Source organism: Lagenorhynchus albirostris, chromosome 14, assembly GCF_949774975.1.
Source record: "Lagenorhynchus albirostris chromosome 14, mLagAlb1.1, whole genome shotgun sequence".
Lineage (NCBI taxonomy): Eukaryota > Metazoa > Chordata > Mammalia > Artiodactyla > Delphinidae > Lagenorhynchus > Lagenorhynchus albirostris.
Window position 1 is genome coordinate 82,635,674 of NC_083108.1, and position 26,171 is coordinate 82,661,844.

Here is a 26,171-nt window from a genome sequence, read left to right on the forward strand (position 1 = left end):
TTGCAAAATATAAACAGCATGGCTAATTGCAGAGAGACACGGTCTAGGTTGAGAATCCATCCATCCATCCCTTTGTTCAAACAATAGTTAGTGAGCCCACAGTATACAGAGCATTGTGGCAAGTGCTGTGCAGAAAGAGGGGAAAAAATTTACAAGGCATGCTCTCTGTCTTTGTGAACTTTATAGTCTAATTGGGGAAATAAGAACTAAACACACACGAAGGCAGCAAAAATGCCAAGTCCACACAGGCAGAGACAAGTAGGGGTCATTCAGGAGTGAAGGCGATGTGGGCCTTCTTTGCACGCACCCCGTCTCCTTCCTTCCCCCACGTGCACACGATGCATCGATTCATTTTTGTAGGCAGTGGCTCTCTTCCCCACACCCTCCATGAATTTTCCTGTCCTTTCCCTCCAGTCCTTCACAACTGGTCTCTACAACTGGTCTCTTTCACTTTCCCCCTTCCATCTCCTGTCTTGTCTCCCTTTCTCTGTTTATTTTCCCCCAGTCTTCTCTCTGTTGTCTCTCTCTACATTCTTCCCTTTACAAAGAGCACCTTAAGTTTGTGGTGGCCTCAGGGCCTTCGCACCTTCAGTGTCCTCTGTGAGGAATGCCCTTCCTCAGGCTCTACTCAGGGCCAGCTCCTTTCACCATTCAAACCCACCACCCAAGGGGCTTCCTTGACTCCCCTCACCACCCCATCAACAGCAGCTCCATACTGGTTATTCTCTATCCTATTGTATTTGTATAGTATTCATAAGTCTCTGAAGTTATCCTGATGAACTATTTTCTCTACCACCCATCTCAGCCCTGATTGGAAATTCCATAAGAATGGGGACCAAGTTTGACTTGTCCATGGCTGTATCCCCAATGCCACACATACAGTACGTGCTCAATTAATAACTACTGATTGAAGGGATAGCAGACAAGAGGCCCTCTCCCTTTCTTTCAGTGTCTCGGGGCTAAACCGGGAGCTCTGCTGAGCTCTCCGCCCACAGCCATGCCCTCCCTCGAGTCTGGTACCCAGACTCTGCCTCCCCAGAGCCCCCGGGCATCACGCCAGGAGCCTGGAGCCTTTCCATTGCTTCCTACTCAATGCCCTTGGTCTCCATTTCAGCCGCAAACCACACAACCAAAAAATCTGTCCGGACTTGTGTCTTCCTCCAGGAATGAATAGAAATGGTATTTGTTTGCCCTTCTCCGCAGTGTGCTCACCCCGGGGCCCTCGCGGGGGAGATACAGGGCCCCTGGCAGCTTTCCCTCGGTCCCTCTGAGGTGCAGAGAAAGAGCTCCGAGTTTGTTCTCTCCTCTGCACCCCTCTTAGTTACTCTGGCTTCCCTTTGGCTCTACCAGGTTAGACTTAGTCTTATGTATGTTTAATGTGCACAGATATCCTGTCTGCTTCCTTATTCAGACGTAGCTGAGAACGACTGTCCAGTTAAAGAGGGTTTGCCATGCCGGCTCTTGAAAAGCCGTAGTGTTTCTAGGAGGACTTTTTTCTCAGCATAACAACTTTTTCATCCCCCAAACCCTCTACATCAAGAAGTGATGTTTTGGCATCACGGATCCAGGCACACACACACACCAGTTCACGTGACATCATGCTTTCTAGCCAGAGAAAATCATTTGAAACCCATCTGGACGGTGTGCCACATTTGGAAAACCCCAAAACGTTTTGCCTTGCGTAGATTCGCCAAAAGAGAGGCGTGAAGAAGGGGCCGCCCTCCACAGCTTTTAGTCCCCTGTGCGTGGGCCCCGGGTCCACATGTGTCAGACCCTGAAGATATTTGCGTTTGCTTTTAAGTGCAGCTTGTAAGCAAGACAACTGTGAACCCCTAAATTGAAAAAATGGTAACAAAAGCGGTAGAGAAACATGAATGTATTGGGACTTCCCTGGCAGTCTAGTGGTTAGGACTCTGCGCTTCCATTGCAGGGGCCGCGGGTTTGATCCCTGGTCAGGGAACTAGATCCTGCATGCCGCGCGGCACGGCCAAAACAAACAAAAAAACAAACAGAAAAACAACTGGCCTGAACGCTTTGAAACGGTCAGTGCCTAGACAGACCGAAAGGCGAGGGATTATTCTAGAAGAAAGGACAAAAGAGAAATGACTATTGAGGGTGTGAAGTGACTCATGCTCTTGTCTGAAAATGATTATCAAACACTCTAAAGATGTGAGATTTCACCTTCCCGGCCAGCTAAGAAGTTAGTCTGCCACTGTCGCCTGGGCCCTGGCAAAGCACAGGAGATTCCGGGGTCAGAGACGGAGGATGTCGTGACTCACAGCCTTCGCAGTAGACAGACTGCCAGCATTTTCTCGTGCCATTTTTCCCGAGCCCCAGGTCCCACAGGGCCACTCAAAGAAGGCCAGGTGACACCCGCACACACAGTGCCATGCATTATAGCAAAGGAACCTTGAGTTGAAGGAACCCAAGTATTTTATAATGGACAGTATGCCTGCTTGATCTTACCCTGCCCGCCCCGGGCCAGAGGGAGATATTATCTTTCTTATACTGGACAGTAAGCCTGCCTACACTTTGCTTTGGAAGGACACACTATCTCTACCTTTCCAGACAAAGGGCAGCCAGGGCTTCTGCTCCCAAGGTGTTCTGAAACACAAGACACCCCCGGAGAACTGACCCTCAGCAATGACAACTAAGAACGTCGTATGCTTGGGCGCCAGATTGAAAAACAAAGCAGCTTTCAAGGACATCGTTGGGATAATTGGGGGAGTTTTGATATGAAATCAAGGCTATATAATATCATGGCATTAACAGTTGAGGTGTGGAGGAGAAGGGTGTTTGGGCTTTCATGATATTCTTTCAACTTTACAAAACAAAGATTGGAAGGGGACACGGCTTCCCCAAGAACGCGCAGCTAGCCCGACCCCACCCCCCCCTTCTCCTGACTTAAAGGACTGTGTTTTTACTACACGCTGTCACTGATTTTATCCCTGCCCTGCCTTAATTAAGTGCTCTGAAGACATAAATAGGTTTTTTGTTTACTCAGGCTTGGGAGAGGCTGGCAGAAAAGGCCTTTTCAGCTAAAAGCTCTGTAAACCCGAAGGTGTGAACCAGTAAGTTAACAGCTGCAAAAACCCTTTCAGCTGTGGGCGCCTCTGCATGTGGCTGTGAAGTGATGCGGTCGACCCCCTTCTGGAAGGAGAGAGGGGAAGAGCAGCAGAAATACCAAGCTGGGAAGGCAGCCCGCAGACCCTTGAAGCAGAGTTTTGATGATCTCGCTCAAGGCATTGAGGATCCTGAGGCTGGTCCAGACCCACACATTCGGAGGTCAGCAGAAGAACGCAGTCCCGGGTCCAGATACGCTCTGGATGCATTTTGTCCTCACTTCCCTCTCCTAGTGGGGCAGCCTGTCAAGAGCTGGTCCTGGTGCGGACCTCAGTCCCTGCCCTCTGTGCACGGGCCCGAGGGCGGTGAGGTCAGAGCAGGCCCTGACCCCCAGACAGACAGCTGCTGCAGAGACAGAGCCGCGGGCTCAGAGGACGTACTAAAAATGAAGAGGTGAGTCACTGGTGAAGCTATGTCCCGGCGGGGACACCTGTAGCTTGTGCTGAGGACTGAGCAAGGGCGCTATGGAAAACTCTCAGGCCAGATGGCCAGCAGGGGTGGGCAGGGCACCCACTGGCCGGGCCCCCGGGCTGGGCCTGGCTGGACTCACAGCCCGAATATCATTGTCATCGTATGGTACCGGGCCTCTCACTGAAAACCTATTCCACTGGATCCCATGCCCTTGGGAACAAATCTAATGGGAGAAACAGACTCACAGACAGAGAACAGACTTGTGCTTGCCAAGGGGGAGGGGAGTGAGGAGGGATGGACTGGGAGTTTGGGGTCAGCAGATGTAAACTAGTATAGGATCGATAAGCAACAAGGTCCTATTGTAGAGCACAGGGAACTACATTCAATATCCTGTGATGAACCATGATGGAAAAGAATATGAAAAAAGCATATATATATATATATATATGTAAAACTGAATCACTTTGCTGTACAGCAGAAATTAACACAACATTGTAAATCAACTCTACTTCAATAAAAAAAAAATCTAATGGGATTTGTCCAGAGTTTATGATACCAAAGCAACTGTTTCTCACCTCTTAGCCCTCTGCCTCTCTGAACTCCAATTCAATCCTGGTGGCTACCTTCAAAAACTAAATAATGGAGGGGCTTCCCTGGTGGCGCAGTGGTTGAGAGTCCGCCTGCCGATGCAGGGGACACGGGTTCGTGCCCCGGTCCGGGAAGATCCCACATGCCGCGGAGCGGCTGGGCCCGTGAGCCATGGCCGCTGAGCCTGCGCATCCGGAGCCTGTGTTCCGCAACGGGAGGGGCCACGGCAGTGAGAGGCCCGCGCACCGCAAAAAAAAAAACAAAAACAAAAAACTAAATAATGTTTGATTACTGTTATTTCCTGGATTCCCTAATGGTAGACAATATCTGTGCACTTTGCACATAAAATATAAAGACTTAGCTTGCATTTCACCTTCTCTTTTTAAAAAAAAAAAAATATGTGTGTGTATGTGTATGCGTGTGTGTGCTTATATACATATATATTCAATATACTGATTATATGTTGATATATTGATTATACATGCACACATATGTATTTAATATGTTAATTACTTTGGTCCCTTTACCTAGAGAGGAAGTGAGGTGCTGGGATTAAGAGCGCAGGCGGGCCAAGCCTGGAGAATTTTCGCTGGCATTGTGCCGAGGGTTCAGCCTGGCACTGGCAGGCCTGGAAGCGGTCTCTAGCTGTACTTATATTTAATCCCAGTAGATTTAATCCTCATTTAATCCCTTTATTAACATCCCCGCTTTATAGACGTGGGTGCTTAGGCACAGAGAGGGCGTGCAAATCGCCCAAATCACACGGGGCTGGGGTTCAAACACAGGCAGCTGAGCATGCGGACAGCAAGAAGATCCCCTTTCCTTCGAGTGGGAGCTCTCCTGGGCGGGTAGGCGGTATTTAAAGCTGTGACCATACCCAGCGGTGAGGCGAACCTGTGCCTCATGGGCCCCATCACCCCACCCAGGGGTGCACCCCATTCCTGCCAGCAAGAGCTCCCCATCTGGAATTTGACAGAGGCTCCGGAAATAAGAGCAGACAGCTCTGATCTGCCCACAGGCCCTGCATTCTCACTGGGAGGAGAAGGGGGCTTTTCGGTGGGTTTTGACTTTGGCCCCCGCAAAGGGACAGCTCCTTGTTTCAGACAGACTCTTGAATGATAACCAAGACAGGTCCCAGATGAGGATTTTAAGAATGGGCTCTGCTGTGTGAGTTTAGGCAAAACGCTTACCCTCTCTGTGCTTCCATTTTCTCATCTCTAAAGGTGATGTAATTCTCCATATTCTGCTAATCTTTCCAGAATATGATGTCAACCATTGAGGAACTATGGGGAACTATACAGATCTGATTAAATAAACCAGCCACCACCTCCCCAGGGACTGCTATGTGAGTGACTAGGGCCCTTCTGGGTGCGTCGCGTAAGTACAATTACTCAGATTCCTGTGTGTGGTGTGCACAGCCCACCAGGAAACAGGATTGCCAAGCCCTGTCCTCAGGGGACTTCCAGTGCAGTTGGCAAGAGCAGGAGGTGATCCGTGAACAATCACCATGTCACATGAGCAGGATCTTTGCCTCCAGTTCAGCCTGGTCCTTTGGGGTCTTCAACGTGCTCCCCAGATGGGCCGTTTGCTTCGGTACTTTCTGTGCAGATCACAGAAATGCCGGTTTGTCAGGCATTGGGACCTAAGTCTTGCCTCCCCCATTTCACGATACATTAGTACCCGTTGACAGCTTTCCCCCACGTCCATCCTCGCGGCATCCACTCTGCCTTTCTGCTTAGTAGCTGTGTGACCACAGGCAAGTCACTTAACCTCTCTGAGCCTCCATGGATTGATCTCCTTTATTTTAAATTAGAAGTAATATGCATGCATCTGGAGTGTCAGTGTAGCTTGTGGGGTTCCAGGGTGAGACAGTGTGTGAGCAGAGGCCTTTGTCAGCCGTCCCTGAAGGCACAGCCCCACTTCATGAATGTTCACTGCTGCTCGGAACAAGTGGCTAATGGCTCTCCATGAAAAAGCCTTTTCTCCTCTGTGCCCTTCCCCTGCATCCTCTGGCCTTTCTCTCTCCCCCTTACAAAGCAGCCTGGGAAAGCCCCCCTGATGCCGGGATGCTGGGTGAGCCCCATGGAGCTTGGGACCATTCTAGGTCACCTTTCTTTTTTTTTTTGCGGTACGCAGGCCTCTCACTGTTGTGGCCTCTCCCGTTGCGGAGCACAGGCTCCGGACGCGCAGGCTCAGCGGCCACGGCTCACGGGTCCAGCCGCTCCGCGGCATGTGGGATCCTCCCGGACCGGGGCACGAACCCGTGTCCCCTGCATCGGCAGGCGGACTCTCAACCACTGCGCCACCAGGGAAGCCCTAGGTCACCTTTCTTAAAAGCAGGTGACTCCACGAGCTCCTGAACGAACGTCTCCCTTCCCGGAAGTGTGTGGTATGGGGGGGTCTCCCCTTCTCTCCAGCACGGGACACCCACTTCAGGACCCCTTGTCGGGGTACCCTAATAACTTCTTTTCTGTTAAATACCGACTCTCTCTGCCCGATTTGTCTCAGTCTCCGCTCTCCTCTCTTTTTTTGCTGCACCACGTGGCACGAGGGATCCTAGTTCCCTGATCGAACCCGTGCCCCCTGCAGTGAAACGCAGAGTCCCAACTCCTGGACCGCCAGGGAAGTCCCTCCACTTTCCTCTCTGTAATCCAACTTCGGAAGCAGTTTGCATCAGATCTTTCCTAAACTCTACAGATGCCCCATCCCCTGGCAGATAAAGTCCAGATACCTTAGCCCCACATACGGGTCTCCGCAGACCTGATCTCGCCCTCCGCCCACAGCACCTGGTCCAGAGCAGGCACTCGGATCTGCAAAGACCCCGCCCTGCTTGCTCTACCGGCCTCACGTTACAGAGATTCAAGCCTCCTTTCCTCCAGAGACTGGCCGAGACAGCCCCCCACCCACTGCTAGCTCCTGGCTCAAGCTAACTTATGGAAATTCGGCTTTTTCTCCCCTCTTTGACATTTGCGGACCATCTGACACAGTGAGAAACAGAAGCTTTTACAGTACCAGCTTTCAGCGGATGGGCAGCCCCCAGCCGGCGGCAGGAGATCCAACTAGGTCAGAGGTCACGGTCACTGGGGTCATGTGTGTGGGCCACTCACTGCATGTTTGACATTTGTAGTGCGGTCATGTTTTTCCTGCTGCTGGGTGTAGACACATCTCCAGCGTTATTCCATTTCAGGGGAAGTTGTGTGTGGGCGCAGGGAAACTTCCAGAACCCGAGTGGGCATGGTTATGAAGGCACCCCTGATAAGCATGAATGGCACAAGGGGGCCAAGATTAGGGTGAGGAGAGTAGGGCCCTCACCTGGAGTCCAAAATTTAAGGAAACGTCCCAGATGCGGAAATCGCGACACATACTCTATTTTACTGCAGTGCTGTAAAGGCCAAAATGATGCAAAAAATTCCAGATGATGAAAATAGCAACATTTTAAATAAAGTCAAGATGACACTTCAATGATGCAACCCTGCCCCACATGCCTCCGCCTAATTCCCCACCAGCCTCGGGTGGATGTTGTTGCCAGATTCACTTCCCTGGGCTGGGAAGTAATCCGTTCTTATCAGAGACTTTTCTCCAGGGCAGCCCGGCAGTGAGGGCAGTGAAGGCGATCTCGCTTCTGGGGGCTTGAGTGAGTGAGCATTTGGGAAGGAACTGCATCTGAATGTGCGTCTGTTCTGCAAATCACAGCCCCCGCTTTTGTCCTGTGAGATGATAAGTCACCCACGTATTTCTGGTCACGGAGCCCAAGGCTGAGGAAGAATTGAATTGAATTCTTGCCTAAGAACTGAAGCAAACGGAGTCAGCTGTTCTGTGTTGGGTTTTGTTTTGTTTTTTTCCTCCACAATGCTCCAGGTACTCAAAGCTCTGGCTAATTCTGTTTGGGCAGCAGACTTCCCATAGTCTTCCTGGTTGGTATGGAAATGGGCTGCAAATTCACCTGATAACATGTCCTTCTGTGTCCCCCCGCAGCACTCTTGGGAAGCCCCCCAACCCTTCTGTCCCTTCCTGGAATGCAACTCATTCTCAGTACTGAGAGCACCTTTGTCCTTGTCGTCCCCCTGCCTGGAAGGCTAGTTCTCTTTCTCCAGCTCACGTGGGACTGTTCAGGACTCATCTTTAAACATCCCTTCCTCAGAGCGGGCTTTCATGAACACCCCAGCAATGAACTGTCCCTCTGACGATTCTTGCTGGCAGTGCCTCGTCAATGCCCTCCTTGAAACTCACGGCCTTTGCTTCCTGGTGTGTTTTCCCCCCTCATCTGACTGGGCGCCCCAGGGGCCAGGCTATCTTGCTCGTGGGCGGCTCTGAAGTGGACCCAGCGCTGGGGGCACAGTGGCGGCTTGATCAGTCCTGATGGAATGACCGTGCTTTAGCCTGGTGCCCTCAGTTTGGGGGTGTCTGAAGAGCAGACACCAAAGGGAAACCAAACTAGTATATCTGTCCACACTCTCACACCTTCCCTGCCTCCTCTGCTCCCTTGGCTAGACGAGGAGCCTCTCCCACATTCCTGTTCTACAGCGCAACCTCTAGGTACCCCTGGATTCCCTGCTTTCAGAATGGAAGGCTGGATCACCTGGCGGGGGTGGGGGGGAGTGTCTGTGTGGGTGGGAGCTGGACTGACAAGGACCTCCTTGTCAATCATCTGAAGAAACGGAAGCAAGTGACTTCTCCCTTCCGCGGAAGGAAAAGAAGGGAAAGATGGGAGAGACCGTCGGTGCTCAAGAACCTGCTTGGAAGAAATTGGGGAAACAGCCAGGTGCTGGAGGATTCAGGAAATGTTTCTAATCTCCCGGTCACCTGCCCCAGCCCCATTTCCACCCAAGGCTTTCCACCCCAGAGGACCAGTATGTTGGGCTTGGGTACCCAAATGATGGAGACACAAATACCCCGGGACTGTTGGTTCGTGTTTTAGAACATCGACAAAGGGGCGGATCGCCCCGTTGGAAAGAGGGGAGCTAAGGAACAGGTCTTGAAGCTTGCGGAGCATTGAAGCCTTTGGTTTCCGCCCCCTCCCTTGTAAGTTACAGATCTTCTAAAACAGAGGTCTCTGAAGATTCTTTTATTCGGACTACAGTGAGCTGGAGAAACCTCGAAAGGTCACCTCAGACATTACTACTCCTACTACTGTTACTTGGGATGACTTGGGGACCCCACGAGTCACCCCTTGGTGCCGCCGCTGGGGTGTTTATTCCGGAGGATTGCCGGGCTGTGCAGTCGCCCCGGGCGCGGGCTGGGGGGGTGGAGGCGCCAGACGGGGCGGTTGCCCACCGCGGAGGAGGCCGGGGGCGGGGTGGGCCGGGAGGAGGCGCCTAGAAAAGGAGGCGCGGCCGGGAAGGTGCGGAGAGGGCCCGGCGGCGGCGTGCGCCTCGGGCTGGGCCGGGCGGCGGGCGGCGGAGCGCGAAGGCGAGGCCGGGCCCGGCGTGGCTGGAGCGCGGCCAGCAGCGGCGGGCGGGCGGCGGGCCCGGCGTGGCAGCGCGGAGGGGCAGCCGCCCCGAGCGCACGGAGCCGGGCGCCCGACCGCCGGCCCCTCCTGGGCGCGGCGCGCGCGCGCGCGCGGCCAGGGCGGCCGGGGAGCCGGGGACTCGGGCGGGGGGGTGCGGGTGGGCGCCGGGCCCGACGCACCGCCTCTCGGCTCTGCCCGCAGGTCCCCGGCGCGCAGCCCTCGCCCCGCCGCCGCCCGCCCCGGGCCCCGGAGCGCGGTGGAGGAGCCCCCCGAGGAGCCGGGGGCCCGCGCCCGGCGCCCCCCAGACATGGTGGGCCACCTGCATCTGCAGGGCATGGAGGAGAGCCTCAAGGAGAAGAGCCGGGAGGGCTTGCTGGACAGCCCTGACTCCGGGCTGCCCCCCAGCCCCAGCCCCAGCCCGCCCTTCTACTCCCTGGCGCCTGGCATCCTCGACGCTCGCGCGGGGGGCTCTGGCGCCTCCTCGGAGGCCCCCGGACCCGGCGAGGCCAAAGCGGTAAGCACGCGGCTTCGCGCAGAAACCGGGAACAGAGCCAGCCCCCCGGATGGGGTACTTCAGGAGCCGGGACTGGGTTCCCCCCGCCATCCCCCCAGCCAAGAAGGTGGCCAAGTGACAGCCACGCTCCGCAGGTGGGGATGGTCCAGCCTGACCCCTGCAGCCCTCTCCCTGGCTGTGGGCCTAAGGAGTGATCGTCTGTCTTACTGTCAGCAGTGAAAGAGCAGGGGTTGAGGACTGTCCGAAATCCTCCAAGAGGCTGGCTTCAGGCTAGGTGAGCTGGAGCCCCTGGCCGAAGCAGTGTACCCAGGTTCCCTGTTTACTCTTCCCCCTGTGCTGCCAACGTGAAAGACTTTTTTTTTTTTTTTTTAACCAAACGCAGACAGGAGCCCTTCCTTCCCGGGGTGTTGAGGTATGTTGACGTGGAGCTGAGGCGGTGCCTGGGGAAGGCTGGAACCCCAGGGCAGGAGACGCAAGAGTTTTCCCTCTTGCCAGACTTAGTGGGGCCCTCAGGTGGGCTCCGGGGGTCACCCAGCTTGGTGGCTGGGCTGAGACTGGGTTCCCCGCACCCCTTCCCCGGCAGGCGGGAGCCAGGCAGGCGGGATCAGGCGCCTTTGGACTTGAGGAAATGACAAGTTGAGATCCGGAGTCTGCTAACAATTCCAGTGGCATTTCCCTGTTCTGTGGCGCTCTGCACGCCTTCACGTTGTTTCTGCCGGGTGTCCTAGCACGACTGCAGCCCGGCGCCGCTTTCCTGGGGCCCCGGCAATGCCCACCTGGTACCTCACAGGGCAGTAAATGCTTCCCCCCAGTTGGAAATCCTCCCAGGAGCAGAAAGGAATAGTTCCCCTGCCTCCAGGCCTATTGATGGGAATGTCACTGGTGTCTCCCTTGCTCCTTGGTCCAGTGGGTCCCAAACTTGAGTGGGCTCGGGAAGCTCTCAGAGGTTTTTTTTTTTAAGTATTTATTTATTTGGCTGCATCAAGTCTTAGTTTCATCCTGCGGACTCTTAGTTGCGGCATCTGGGATCTAGTTCCCCGACCAGGGATCGAACCCAGGCCCCCTGCATTGGGAACGTGGAGTCTTAACCACTGGACCACCAGGGAAATCCCTCTCCTGGAGGTCTTTCAAGAATATCCATGCCCACCTCATACCTCCAGACAGTGTCATTTGATTGGTAGAGCCTGCCACCTGGACATCAGGATTTTTAAAACCTCCCCGGGTTATCCTCATGTGCAGCAGAGTTTGGGAACCGCTGGCTTAGACCAAAATCATGCGTTGAATTTGAACTTTGGTCTCTCTTTTGGGGGCTGGGGGTAGGAGAGGCGTTCTGGACTTCCAGGGATTGATAGATGTGACCCAGGCTGTTGGCAGTGAAATTGATCCCACTGTCTGAACGTACCAGCTTTCCTGAAAGAGTGTCTCAGACTTGGCACAGTTGAATGGAGGGGGTGGTATTTGAGCTCTCGCGTTGGGAATAAATCCCTGTGGTGTCCTACACAGCAGGCCTTGGAGAAAAGGGACCGGGAACCAGCCTTCCCCTTGATTCTTCGGATGACCCGGAATCCCCCTTATAGAAGGATTTTTGGAGGCCTTCCCTGCCGGCCAGGCCAGCCAGGGGCGGCCATAAGAACAGTGGGCCTGGCTTACTTGTCTTGGCTGTCCTAGTTGATTTTATTTTTTCCCCCTCCTTGCTAACTAGATGCCAGGTATGGAACTGAGCTGTCTCTGATCTTTCTAATTTGGCTTGAAGGCAAGACCTGGGGCTGTTTCCACACAGGTAATGACATCTGCATTTAGATAGCCTTCCCAGGTGCCAGGAGCCGTCCTAAACGCTTTACTTGCATCAACTCATTTCATTTTCACAGTAGTCCCAAGAAGTATGTAGGTGCTCTTATGACACCCATTTCCCAGAGGGGGAAGCTGAGGCACAGAGGTTAGCGACTTGCCTAAACTAAGTGGCGGTGCTGGGTTAGAACCCAGGGAATTGGGCTCCGGAGTCTCTACCCTTGAACCTTGCATTATCCTGCCTTTCACTGTGCAGCTAATTAACTACCTGCGTTTTGTTGTTGTTGTTTTGTTTTGATTTTTTTAAAAAAACAAAATACCTCTGAACCTACAGGATTTGGAAATGCTGCTTTTAATAAAATGAGAGGGAATGGTTGCCACAGGGAAGCCTCTTCTCAGCCCTGGGACCTGCAGCTGGGGCCCCGGGCACCTAAGTTATTGTCACACTGGCCGCCTCCATCCCCCCTCGCCCCCCCGCAGGTTAACTCCTGTTAAATGTTGCTAATCCTGCCTGCGGGCGACTCACTGACAATGCTTTCCAGGCGCAGATGTAGGCAAAATTTCGGCCGCTCTCCTGCGTCTTGGAGTTGGTGCTTTCAGGTGGGCTCTCCTGCGTCTTGGCGTTGGTGGTTCCAGGTGGCCGCAAGCAGGGCCGCTTTGCTCTGGCAGCCCCTTCGTGGCACCTGTCAGACCATGTGGGCCTGGGGTTCTGCCTGGGGTAGGCATCTTTGTTCTGACACCCAGTTTCCAGCACTGCCTTCCTGGTCGACACTGGTGGCGCACACCCCAGCCAGGGGGATGAGCTGCAGTTCTGTCCCCAGCCCCCTGGCCACTGAGGTCCTCGCTAGCTTGTCACCGTATTTATTATGCTGCAAGTGCATGTTAAACTTCCTCTAGAAAGAGGCTCCATTCCCCCCCCCTTTGTTTTAATAAGCTGGACTTAACTTCTGGGCAGTACCCCGTGGATGTAGGGTAACTGGCTGGCTGCGACATTGCCCCCCAAGACGTAAAAGGCACTGGGGAGTAGGCTGGGTATAAATGAATCCCTCAACCGCACCCTAACTTGATCATAGGTTTTCTTCTGGCCCACTCTGTGGACCAACGATGGTACCGTTCCTGGTAATTCCCAAACCAAAGGAAGATCTAGGAATCGGTCATTCGTCCCACCGGTACTTATTGAGCACCTACTATATGCCATGTGCTGTTTTGGGCCGTGGGTGACTTAGTGGTGAACAAGATGTTCAAGGTCCCTGCCCTCGTGGAACTGGCATTCTAGTGGGAGAGACAGTCACCAACTTAAACATGTGATGAAACACCAGGTGGATTGTTAAGTGCCCGTAAGACGAAGAGCTGGGTTCAGGTAGAGCTCCTTTAGACTGGATGGTCAGGGAAGTGACATTTAATGGAAACCAGAAAACATGAGAGAGTGGCCTTTATGGTCATAGGGCTGAAATGTGTGTCAGTCCAAGGGAATGGCAAGTGCAAAGGTCCTGAGGCGTGGTTGAGTTGCAGCCGTGAGGCTGGTGGAGGGCAGTGCAGGGACTTGTAGGCTAAGCTGAGGCCAGAAAGTAAAATTCCATTTGGTCTTTCCAAAATGTACTTGTGACTGTTTTATTTTTATTTTTTAAAAAGGCCTCATGAGCTCCCAGACCCTCCAAATTAGAAACGCAAATCAGAGACTTGACTGAGAAGTGCCTTGCAGCACAGCCTCTGCGGAGGGCTTGTCTCCCTGCAGGGCCCCTGGTCGCCTGCAGGACACCGGGACAGCCAAGGCCGCCTGCCGGGCCAGCCAGGGTTCGCCTGTCAGCTGCATTCATCCCACAAATATTTAAGCCAGGCCTGGCGAGGGATACAGCTGTGAACAGGACAGCCGCTGTCTGTGTCACCTTTGAGCTCTCGGGGCCTGGACCTCCGGCTCCAGATTGAGGGAACACCCCATGTCCTTCCTGCCCCCCTCCCCGTCCTGCCTGGTGGAGCTGTGGGGAGAGGTCGTGCTGCCAGGAAGGATAAGCGCGTGTGTGTGGCAGATACCCATCTCCCCAGGTTAACATGGCCAGTTCAGGGACCTAGCCCTGTGCCCTCTTACCATCCTCAGGGAGAGCACAGATGGCGTTTGGGATCGCAAGTCGTCTTCTCTGGGGTGAACAGCCACCACTGGGGTGGGTGAGATGAGGACAGATCACCCATCTGTGGCCGATGAGGGGCTCGGCCCTCCGTGGAGTGGTGACTGGAGGTGACAGTCTGAGCTGTTACCCCCTCAGATGTGGATGTGGGTTCCCTAGAAGCCAGTGGCCTGGGCCCCCTTGTGCGTTGCCCCGTCACCCCCTCTGCTCTCCTGGGGTTCGTTTACACGTCGGGTGTGTGTCCGAGGGGCACACTGGGGAATTGCCCTAAGGACGAGGTGCTGGTTACCCGGACCCAGATGCCGAGGGAAGCCCTTGGGGCCGGAACCAGGTAGAATTGGTGGTGGGGAGTGGGCTGTCTTTGCCCATCCTCGAAAATCTCCCGGGGCTGCCCAGCCCTTGGAAATCTTCGTCGCTGCCAACTCTTAGGATCTCGGCTGTCACCACCCCTGCCCCCAACCCAGGACACCTGGATTTTCTCATTTCTCTGTTTCTGGTCTATGATGGTGAAACCAAGGGTGAGGGCAGAGAGGGAAGGGAGTTAGGAATTTAGGGAGTTAGTGCCCGGCGTTAGGAAGGATGGCAGCACAGGTGGATGGACAAATGGATAGATGGATGGATGGATGGGCAGATGGAAGGATGGACAGATGAACGCATACATGGACAGAAGGATGGATGGGTGGATGGATGGACAAATGGATGGATAAATGGACCGATGGATGAATGGATGGATGGATGGACACACGGATGGATGGATGGATGGATGGATGGATGGATGGATGGATGGACAGGTGAACTGAGGAGACAGGGGTCAGCCCCCAAGGCCCCCTTGCAGGCTCACGATGTGTCCCTGACCAGCGAAGCTGCCTATGAGCAAGCTGAGGTGCAAGAGAACCAGGTGTGTCAGGCCACGGAGGGAGGAGCCTGTTGGCGGAAAGGAAGGCCATGAGGGGCCAGAAACCCTGGCGCCTCCTTTCAGCCCCCGTCCGCTTAACCCTGGATGAAGTGGCCTCCAGCGGGAATTCAGCAACGTCTCTGACAGCCTCGCGTCTCTGTGAAAGGCTCATCCGAGTGAGAAGTTCTGCCTGTAGCTTTAGTCACACTAACGCCCTTGCCCTGCCGGGCGCTCTGGGGGCGAGGGAGTGGACAGGAGCCACCTTCCTGGGAAGATGCCACTAGGCGGGGACTGACAGGACTCTCCTTGGGGTGGGCGTGGCCTGTCCTTTGTGCGCTTGGGACTCCTGGCCTCCCTGCTGTGGGGTGGGGGAAACAGATAAGGTCCAAAGAGGCCTGAGGTCTGAGATCCGGGTGTTCCCTCCGGAGGCTCTAGGGGAGAATCCATCCCTGTGTCTGTCCCAACTTCTGGTGGTGGCCGGCCATCCTCGGCGTGCCTTACCTTGGAGATGCACCCCTCCATCTCTCCCTCCGTTCCCCCATGGCCTTCTTCCCTCTGTGTGTCCCGTGTCCAAAGTTCCCTCTTTGCATAAGGTCACCAGCCATGTTGAATTAGGGCCCGCCCCCGTCCAGTGGGACCGCATCTTAACTTGATCACATGTGCAAAGACCCTGTTTCCAAAGAGGGTCACATTCACAGGTCCTGGGGATTAGGACACGAACATATCTTTGTGGAGGCCACAAACCAACCCAGCACCGTCCGGCTGGCTTGGGTCCGTCGGGCCCCCAAGGGCATCTTGGGGAGCCGGCCCGTCCCTGAGCCCTGCCTCCGGCCTGTGATGGATGGCTTTGCTCAGTTTCACTGCTCTGAGTGCCAGGCCCCGCGCCTGCGCCGTTTGGGGTCTCCTGGGCTCCCCGAGCCTGGCCCGCTCACCGCCGCTGTCGTGCCGTGTTGTGCAACGAGCCGTTTGGAGTCCCTCCCCTCACCCCAGGATTTGCCACCGATACCCGAAGCCTTTCATAAAAAGGATAAGAATTCTTGGGGCTTAAATGTCCCTCCTTGATCACTTTCCTCACGGGTGCAGGTCAGCGTCCCCTTAGCCCAGCACGGGAGCTTTTGGTCTCAAATCCCAAACACGCCGAAGATCTTCAGTGTAATTCCAATCGTGGTTGAAGCCATCCCCCGCCAGTGAGGCCAGTGGCCTGAGAAAGGCTGTCTCGGCCCTTACAAAGGTTCCCTGTGGCTTTGGTGAGGACGCCCCTCTCCCATGTCAGTGTGGGGTCTCCCCGGACCCTTCCTCCTGCCACTTACCCTCCGCTGATGGGGGCTTGATGCTTCCTAAGCGGAAGGTTCTGTGGGTCACACGTGGTCTTCAGCCACGTCCCGTGCGGTGGCAGGTGGGGGACCGCCGTGTGTCACACCGCTGCGCCATCCCTACCTGTCACTGCCAGCCAGGCCCGGATCCCCGGTGGGGCTGGGCTGTCACCGCGCGGCACGGAGCTCTCACGACGGAGGACTTATCTTTCTTTGCCGTCCTGTGGGCCGTGCCCTGTACCACAGCCAGGAAGGGGGAGCTCTCCAGACGCCGGGGTGTATTTTTACTTCCAGGCGTGGAGTATGTATCCTCACCCGGCAGCTCCAGGGAAGGCGTGTGAATCACTGGGTGAGGCGGTGGGGTGGGGGGGCATGGTAGGCGGAGGGCAGCCCGCTGTTCTCTGGGTCCCACCCTCTCAGAAGCACTCCCTGGTCCCTACACACACACCCTGCCTGCCCAGGAGACCAGGGAGCCAGACCAGCCCCCTCCCCAGGCTAGAACAGGGCTCTCCCGGTCCCTAGAAGGAGCTGGGGGCTGGAGGCTGGCCCAGCTGTGTCGCCATCCCAGGGTGGGCGTGTGTGGCGTCTGGGAGTCTGGGGTCCGGCCTTCAGCTCTCAGCTTCCCCGTGCCTTCCCCTGCCCCTGCAGCCCAGGGCTGCGAGGGGACCCGAGGACACCGGCCAGCTCGCGCCCGGGCATCAGCCTCCTCGTACAGACGAGCAAACTGAGGCACTGTGCGCAGGTGGCTGGCACAGGTGGGTTTCTTGACGGGTCCTCTTCAGAGGGAAGCAAGCACCAGGGCCTTTGGGGAAACGAGCTGGGATGTGGCTGCCCCAGGGTCGGGGGGCGGTGAGGGGAGCAGGGCGCCCGGGAGCTTTCTTTGCTCCAGGTGGCCCAGGCCAGGCCATCAGGCGCAGCGGCAGCAGCAGGGGGTCCCCTGGGCGCTGGAGCCCAAGCCCCGTCCTCAGCCCGCCTCCCACGCCAGCGGCTCCGATGGGAATGTGAGTCCAGCGTGGCTGGAGGGCTGCCCTTGCAGGGCCAGCGGTGTGCCTTCCTGGCCGGCTCCCGGGGCTGGCCGGGCTCTGCGCGCAGCGCTGCCATGTTGATGTTAAAACACCGCTGCAGCTGCAAGACTCGGCTCTGAGCTTCCGGAGCCCGGCGGCTGCGGGACTCCGGAACTGCCACTGGTCCCTGGAGCCCTGCGGGGGCAGCCTCAGGCCTCGGCAACGACTGCCTGAGCTGTCTCGTCGCCCCCGGGGCCCCTGGACGCCAGCCTGCGTCTGGATTTTCAGAGGCTTCCTCTCTCTCTTTCTCGTATCGTGTTCCCAGGTGGGGCAGATTTTAGCTGTTTTCCACCAGGGCCCTTTGGAAAACGGTGCCCAGAGCTCCAGCTTCCTGGCCTAGTCTGTGAGGTCGGCCTTGTCCCCTCTGCTGGCAGCCAGTGTGGGGAGTGAGATCCGGCCAGAATGGGGCCCCACATGTGCACCGGGGCCGCGCCAGGAGGCTCAGGGGGACCCGAGAGGGATGGTGGTACCCAGCTCTGCACCGAAGGCTTTGCCTCCCAAGGAAGCCCTCCCTGCCCATGAGCTTGGGAACTGTTCTTTCTTGGGGGTGGGGTGGGGGGATGGAGACCAGTAGCAGGCTGCCCCTCCCTCCCTCCGGCCCTTCCACCTAGAGACACCTCCCAAAACCTTAACACCCATGTCCGTAGCCCCTCACACGCCTGCCTCACCCTCTCTCCTCTTTGGTGTCCACAAGAAGAGCCCTGGGAGGCACTGTGCCTCATCCGACTCACACAGGGCCTGGCGCACAGTAGGTGTTTGGCGCACAGTAGGTGCTCAGCAAACCCCTGCACACATTTGGGGAAGCGCCATACTTCACGCTTCGGATAGTCTCGCGGGGAGAGAGTATGATTTTTACGAGCATCAAATCATGGAGTTTTACAGCTGAGGCCGGTGCTGATTTCACAGAGCCACAGAGGATGCCAGAAGTGCCTATATCTTGTCACTGTTTTATTTTTTTTTAACTTATATATTTTTTAATTTTTGGCCACACCGCGCGGCTCTTGGCATCTTAGTTCCCCAACCAGGGATTGAACTCGGGCCATGGCAGTGAAAGTGTGGAGTCCTAACCACTGGACTGCCTGGGAATTCCCATCACTATTTTTATTTTTAAATTTAAAGCGCCTGAATGATGTGCGCTTGCTTCTGAAAGGTAGGAGCAGGGTTGTCTCAATCTCCTGAGAGGACCCCCCCGCACCAGCCACCACCCCTCGAGCCTTTGTGAAAAGCACGCAGAATACAAGCCTTTTCTCCGTATTCCGAGACTTTTATACAAGACTTTATGTGGCGCTTGCCCCGTGCCGGGCACTGTCCCACACATTCACACACTTTGAATCATTGTCATGACTGCGGCCTGGGAGGCGGGTGCGCCTGTGGCCCCGCTTCGGGGCCCAGGAGGCTGCAGCCCCGAGAGGGGAGTTGTTTGCTGGGTCCCATGGTGTATTAGCTTCCTGTCGCTGCTCTAACAAATGACCCCACGCATAGTGGGTTAAAACGACACAGATTTAATATCTTACAGTTCCAAAGGTTAGAAACCTACAACAGCTTTCACGGGCTAAGAGCAAGGATTTTGGATGCTCTAGGGGAGAATTCTCGCCTTTCCCGCCTTCTAGAGGCTGTCCACAGTCTTTGGCTCCTGGCCCCGTCCACCCTTAAGGCAGCAGCATAATGTCCTCAATTTCTTTCTGACTCTGAGCCCCCTGCCTCCCTCTTTCACTTATAAGGACCCCTTGTGAAGACATTGGGGGCCCACTGGACACTCCAGGACAGCCTCCCCATCTCAAGATCCTTAACCACATGTGCAAAGTCCCAGGTTCTGGGGATTAGGACATGCACACTTTGGGGGTCATTATTCCACCTGCCGTGCCCAGCAAGGGAGAGATGGGACAGCTTGACGACAGCTGCTGGGGGCCTATGGAGAACCCCCTCTTTCTCCAAGTCTTAGATCTTTTCTTCCTGTGGTCCTTCCTCGGCCGCTGTTCTGGGGACGCTGTGATCAGCTGAGGAGGGGGCTGCGGTGACCATGTCCATAGGCTGAGAGCGGATTTGAAGACAGGTGTGGGCCTGGCCCAAGGCCTCACAGAACGGCGGGGAGAGGTGGAAGGGGAGCAGGGCGCTGCTCTGCACGTGTGAGGTCCTGCCCTTGGACACCATGGGGTCTGCGAGGTGCCAGGCCCTGGGGCCAGAGAGGTCATCAGGTCCTGAATCTTAAGGACCTCATGGTCTGGGGGCGACACACAAAGGGGTCACAGCAATGGAGACCAGCAGGTGGGAGCTCCAGGAACCCCTCAGAGGATGTTGGGGGAAGACAAGGGAGCTGGTGCCTGAGTTGTCACCCTGGACGGACCAAGTGAGAAGAAAAGGGAAGGACGTTCCTAGTATAGGGAACAGCATAAACCAAGGCACAGAGGCAGCCTGGGCCGTGGCCAAGGCGAGTGAAAGATATATGGGCAGAGGCCTGTGTGGGAAGCGCCCTGATCCTGTGTGTGAGGGCAAGCTTGCTCCGAGCAGGAGGTGACAGGACAGGTCTTGGGGCTGCAGCACCCGTCCCGTGGACCCGAGAGGCAGCCGGGGAACATGGGTGAGGGCGCAGACTCTGGAGCCAGACCGCCAGGGTTCCAACCCCAGCTCTGCCTCTTCCTAGCTGTGTGGCCTCAGGCAAGTTACTTAGCCACCCTGGGCCTCAGTTTCAGCATCTATAAAATGGGGATGCTAGTAACAGCTCCCTCCCATGATCGAATGTATGGATACGTGGAGAGCTCAGAGCAACGACCGTTGTGGTTAGCGCTCAAAAAGCATAGCTGCTGTGATCTCTCCTCGTCCAGGCGAGGACAGGGGAAGCCTGTGCAGGAGCTGAAGGAGGGGCCCGCAGCCACGCACCAAGAAGCGCGGGGAACTCTTCCCTCGACGAGCACGGTCTTCAGTCCCTCGCAGAGCTCCTACCTGACGTGTCACCCAGGGGCGCAGCTTAGGCTCAGGGGCTCCCTGAGAGGGGTCCCAGTTCTACAGGGCTCTGAGCCTGGCTCCTGGGGCTCGGGTGGGCTGGGCGTTGTAGAAAGAGGCCGTTACCACGTCCCCTTATTGAGATGCCCAGGAAGTGAGGGGCAGGCCGGTGGCTGGGTGGGGAGCCGTGGGCATCAGAGCGCTTGGATTCCACAGAGGGACGCTGGGGTGGGCTTCCCGATGGACCCCGCAAAGCAGGCTTCCAGAAAACCAGGACTCGAGTGGTGTGGGGCAACCCTTGTGCCTGGCGGGGAGCTGAGGTTGCAGTGCCAAAGGGCTGCTCACGTGACCCTGTGTCCCTGGCTCTCCCCACAGCCCCTCCCCCTCCCCCCGAGCACCCCGGCGCGAGAGATGAGGCCCCGGATGCTGCCCGTGTTCTTTGGGGAGAGCATTGAGGTGAACCCAGAACCCACGCCCGAGATCCGGTGAGTGGGGCAGCTGGGCCGGGTGGGGCGGGGTGGCCAGGCTGGGGCGCTCAGCAGGCTCCCCTCCCTCTAGGCAGCCCCTCCGCGTGCTGCTCCCCGAGGAGGCATAGCCGTGATTTGAAGAGACTCTATCCCCGGGTGGCCTTCCCTGCCACCTCTCCAGCCCTTCCCGGCCCGCATGCAACCATTTCCACACTGACCTTCACCCCCAACCTGGCTGGGTTTTATTTTGAATTTGCCCCTTTTCCCCCTGGGGAGCCATTGCCCTGAATGTGTATTAGGTGCCCTCCCACGTGTAGGACGTCTCAGGCGGCACCTGCACTTCTGAGTTCAGGCCACCCCACCGGGAGCTTTCCCCCAGCCATCTGCCCTCCTCGGAGGGCTTCTGGGGATCGGGCTTCCAGAAGGTGGAGTCTAGGGTCCATGGGTCTCACCCGCGTATCCCTGGGACGCTCAGGATGGATTTGTCCACGTCGCCCCGGCCTGCCCAGGGGTGTGGGACCCACTACCTCCTCCTGCTTCACCTTTGGGTAGGGTCCCAGGAGACAAACAGGTCCCCTTTAAAAGTTTTTCTTCCCAAAGAGCTCTCCTTTTTAGTTTTTATTACAGAGGCCCCAGCCAGGGTGGATGCGAGCTGCCTGGGCTCTAGGGACCCCTGCCTCCCTTCCCACGCGGGTCACCTGTGGGGTGCAGCAGGGAGGGAGACAGGTGAAGTCCCCACGCCCCTCCCCGGAGCTTTTCCTTCCAGTGTGATGATCTGGGAGCAGAGCTGGGGGCACTGACCAGTTGGTCCCTCGTAAGGAGGGTCACTCACCTAGAGGTGCTGAGGCTACCTGGGGGGAAACTTATTTTGATAACATTTCAAACTTAAGGAAAGTTGCAGGAAGAGTACAGGGAACCCCCGTTAGACAGATTCATTGCCTCTTTCCATTGGCTTGAATATCTGCTGACTGTCTCGTTCTACGTAAACGAAACTTTCTTCTGACCCGTTTAAGAGGATGTTAGTGACACCGTGACCCTGAACCTCTAAGTAACTCCGGCTGGTGTCCTTCCTAAGGACAGTGACATCCTCTCACATAATGACAGTGCACTTGCCAAAACCGGGCCAGCTAAAGCTGAAACACGGCCACTGCCTGGTCCGGTCCCGCCCACTGTCCCCAAATGTCCTTTTATGGCCTATTTTTATCCCAGTTCAGGATCCCGCCAGCGTCACATGCGGCATTTAACTGTCCCGTCTCTCGAGTTTCCTCCCAGCCAGCCGGGTCCCTCAGCCCTTCCTTGCCCTTCTGACCTGGGCATTTCGGAAGAGCCCAGCCCGTTCCGTGTTCGCACTGCCCCCCCCCACCCCGACCACGCGGGACGGTGACCTGGCTGCCGCCTCCGGGGCTCACCCCCGTGCTCCCGCCCTCCCCCGCAGCTGCAATTCCGAGGTCAAGTACGCCTCGGAGAGGCACTTCCGGGACAAGGTCTTCTACGCGCCGGTGCCCACGGTCACGGCCTACAGCGAGACGATCGTGGCCGCGCCTAACTGCACGTGGCGCAGCTACCGCAGCCAGCTGACCCTGGAGCCGCGGCCGCGCGCCCTGCGCTTCCGCAGCACCACCATCATCTTCCCCAAGCGCGCCCGCAGCTCCTTCCGCACCACCCTGCACCTCAGCCTGGGCCGGCCCCGCCGCTGGTTCACGGCCAGCGTGCAGCTGCAGCTGTGCCCGCGCCCCGGGCCCGGCCTGCTGGGCCCCGCGCCGCTCTGACCGGCAGCCCGGCCCCCGCGGCGGCCGGAGCACGGGCTCCACGATCGGGAGGGACCCCGGGCTGTGTCTTGCCCGCGCCGCAGCCGCTTTCTCAGCACCTACCCGGTGAGGCAGCGTGGGCCTGGCTTTCCCGAGGAGCCCGGGGCGGGGGCAGGTGCGTAGGCGGTGCTCGCCCCGACGGCCTGGGAGTGAAGAAGGTGTGTGGGCCCTGGCTGCCCTTGAAGCGGTGGACACACCCCGAACGCCGGCAGGACTGAGGCGTCCGGCCCGGCCTTGGCCGGGGGGCCCCCCACCAACCCCGGCTCCCAGGCCACGTGGGAGGGGAGAGGGGTGCCGTCCAGACACCCGCCGGCCCTGGAGAGGGCTGTTTCCAGAGCAGGCCTTTCACGTGTGTGCAGCTGGGCGCCCAGAGCCATGGCCCAGCAACCTCTGGTGGACGGTGAGCCGGGAGGCTGGGCGAAAGCCGGCAACGCTGCCGGGGCTGGTTGTGGGTTGTGTGTGGGGAGCGGCCTGGAGGAGCCCTGCCCGCGCTGTCCCAGTGCCCGTGCCCCAGTGTGGAGGATGGAGGGCATAGCCCGTCAGCACCGAGGCCTTTGAGCTCTGTGTCCGGAGCCTCACCCGCAGGGCATCCTGCTAACCTCTGTCCCGACACCTTCAGGACCAGGACTCTGGACCGTCAGAGCCCTTGAGCCAGGTGCCAAGGGGAGGCGTCTAAGCCGTTGGAAATGACCACTGCCACCTGCCCGAGGCTCCTGGCCAGCTGTCAGCTTTCAGATTCCGTGGGGTCCAGCTGCCCTCGTTCGGGCCTCCCGTTCCTACAGTGATGACACTGCAGTGGCCAGTGCAGGAGGGTTCACCACACACGTGCAAGGTCAGGGGAGGAAGACGGGAGACCCTTGTGCTCCCTGGGAAGAGCCAGGATACGTGGGTGCTGGGGCCACGGCCTGGGGCTGCCTGCCACCAATGCCCCAGAAGCCCCCAGCGTGGCCACGGAGGTGCCTTCAGACCTGATTGGACCCAGCAGGTGGAGGCTGCCCCGCCGCTCCTCTGGCATCCCCCCAAGACGGGGCTTTAGCTCCCTCGCTGTGGGGAGGGGCGGCTCGGAGCTAGCGTTCAGGAGAGGCGAAGTGACTGATATATTTTTATATATCTACAGACTGTGCATGTTCTCGCCACAGAGATGCTTTCTGATTAACAAAGAAATAACTTAAGAATCGATTATCTTAATAAAATGTGCAGACTCGAAGAGACTCCCTCTTCCATGTTTCTGAGACCCTCAGACCCCACCGTGGGTGGGACTGGTCTTCATAGGCCCATGGTCCCTCCCCACTACACACAGGGGACAGGGAGACACTTGGAAGGCTCAGAGAGAGCCCTGTGCCCCTCACCCGATCCCTGTAGACAGCCTGAGTGCGCCAGCCCCACCCAGGAGCTGGGTAATAAATGCAGAGGCCCAGGGACTTGGGTCTGACTCCGGGGAGGGTCCCGGGAATCTGCATGTTTGACGCTCCTGTGCTTTGCACTTCGCACACCAGCCCTCGGCACCTGCAGACACCCAAAGCCAGACCTGTCCCCGGAGAAGGGCCCGGGCTGCCTCTGCAAAGCAGGTGGCCTCGGCCTTGTTACACCCTCTGCACATCTGATCCACATCGTTGGAGGGGCCACTGGGGCCCCAGACTGTGAGGCGGACACTCGGGGCAGTGTCCTTGAGTGGGAGAGTGCCGGTGTCTTTGCAGGGGCTCCTGCCTCGATGGAGGACGATGTCTAACAGGGCGGGGCCAGGGTGAAAGCCAGGAGGGCAGGGCCAAAGGACAGGGTCATGTCACTGAAAGGAAGAACCTGGAGGCCTCGGCCACTCAGTACGGACAAGCGGGGTGCAGACACAGCCTTGGGAACTCCGAGAGCGCAGCCTGTGTAGAGAGGGGATTCTGTGCAGACACACGCTGTGGGGCGCATCGCTGGCAGCAGGCAAATTCAGCTGCACGAGTTTGCTTTCCAGTCACAGCCCTGATTTCCCCACTTGGAAAGAAAAGTGGGTTGGGCTTCCTGACACGTGCAATTACGGTGCCAACGAATCCGGTGACCTTGGAGATGTCTCTGGGGTCCCTTCAAGAAACAACTTCTGAGGCGTGCAGTTAGCGGATGGCCTCTAAGTAGAGCTTTCCAGCTGCTGTCAGGCTCCTCCCGGGCGCCCCGCCAATGGGAGTGCAGTGGGACGGGCCCAGCTGACCGAGGCTCAGTCCCTGCCAGGTCCTGCTTCCTGTCCCTTTTGTCTTTCGCAAGCGTCACCCTGACAGGCCTCATACCCTCCTGACTCCATCTCAGCATCTCCCTGAGGACCCGGGCCGCACGTGTCAAACAAGACCGTCTCCTTTGATCATGCAAACGGCTTCCGCCTTCCCTGATGACCTTGGAACTCCAGCCTGGGAGGAAGAGGACGTGGGGTGCGAGGGCTGCGGCCCGTCAGGCCCCCAAGTGCGCCCCGCTTTGCCTCTGAAGCAGCCGTCTGTCCTACGGGAACCCAGAGGACTTGGAGACCCGGCAGAAAGAGGCGCCAACTTCGTCTGGGTCCTGCCCCAGCCCTTGGGATTTCCACCCGCAAAACAGCGAGCCTGGAGGCCAGGGACCCCGCTGCCGGGCTTAGGCTGCTGCCTGCAGAGGGCCCTTCTGTCCTCTGCCCTTCCTCCACACTCCCCAGATCCAGATGCACGGGGCAACGGGGGCAGAGGTCGCTCACTGAAGCCACCGGGAGGGGAAGACCAACACGGGCAGGCAGGGCACGTGACTGGAGAAGCCTGTCGCTTAACTTCTCTAAGCATCTGCAAGGCAGGCACGTGGCCTCACCTGCCTGGCGGCTGGGACGGTGAGAACCCGTGCTGGCAAAGCTTGGGCTGCCATCGAATCGAGCCGGGACCCTGCTGGGGGCGGGTCAGGGCGTCCATCTCTCTCGAAGGGGCAGCAACACTCGCCAATGTCGAGGGCCCCAAACACCCATCCTGAGCCGCCTCGCTCAGCCTCTAATGCTGTCGCCCCGGCCAATCTCTGGGTTCATCTCTGGGTTCACACTCGCAGGCTTCCAAAGCTCGGCGGCCCCCGCCCCATAAACAGCTGCCCCGTCCGTCCGAGGTCTCGTCTCTCCTCCCCAGAGTAGCCTTGGTGAGAACAGACCACAGCCCTGGCGGCGGACACGTACACGGAGCGCTGCCTCTGTCTGCAGACCGCTTGGCCCTGCTGTCAGAATTTTCTGCATTTTATCTTCCCAGTGAGCCTGTGAGGTAGCTGGTGAGACATTCTGATGAGGAAGCGTGACCTGGCTGAACCCCGGAGGAGGTGGGCTGGAAGGACAGCCCGTCACGTGGCTGCCACAGCTAAACCCTCCCGGCTTCCTGGAGAAGCCATGAAAACACATGCGTCTCCTCTGAGGGCCCTCCTTGGCCTTCTAAAGGTGGAATGACCAGGGGGCCCTCCCACCAGCTGCCAGCGATCAAATCAGTTTATCCCCGTAAATATGCAAATTAAGATTCACTGTTGCCGGACCACCTGGAGTTTTTTTCTCTTCTCTCTCCTTTCCTCGCAAACCCATTCTTTCTTGCCTTGTCCCACTGACTCCTGCACAGGTGAGTAAACTGTGTCTCTATAGAGCTACACAGCCCATCTCTGAGGTACTCCTCACAGCAATATCATTATCCCATTTTACAGATGGGGAAACAGAGACACAGAGGGTTCA

At 57.3% G+C, this 26,171-nt stretch overlaps 1 protein-coding gene across 4 annotated transcripts; it reads left to right on the forward strand.

Annotated features, from left to right (window-relative positions):
- Window positions 1–9,794: 9,794 nt before the first annotated feature.
- On the forward strand, window positions 9,795–25,981 carry RFLNA (refilin A). 4 transcript variants are annotated; one of them, XM_060121198.1, is made up of 5 exons: window positions 9,985–10,085; window positions 11,406–11,521; window positions 11,786–11,865; window positions 20,584–20,693; window positions 22,111–25,981. In XM_060121198.1, exons 4-5 carry the CDS (start codon window positions 20,620–20,622, stop codon window positions 22,442–22,444), a joined length of 408 nt encoding a protein of 135 aa, XP_059977181.1. In that variant the 5' UTR covers window positions 9,985–10,085; window positions 11,406–11,521; window positions 11,786–11,865; window positions 20,584–20,619; the 3' UTR covers window positions 22,445–25,981. The 4 variants fall into 4 exon arrangements, with proteins under 4 accessions (XP_059977179.1, XP_059977182.1, XP_059977181.1 ...); XM_060121197.1 differs by lacking the exon at window positions 9,985–10,085 and adding an exon at window positions 10,299–10,359; XM_060121199.1 differs by lacking the exon at window positions 11,406–11,521 and having other exon boundaries at window positions 9,960–10,085; window positions 11,788–11,865.
- Window positions 25,982–26,171: the final 190 nt, after the last annotated feature.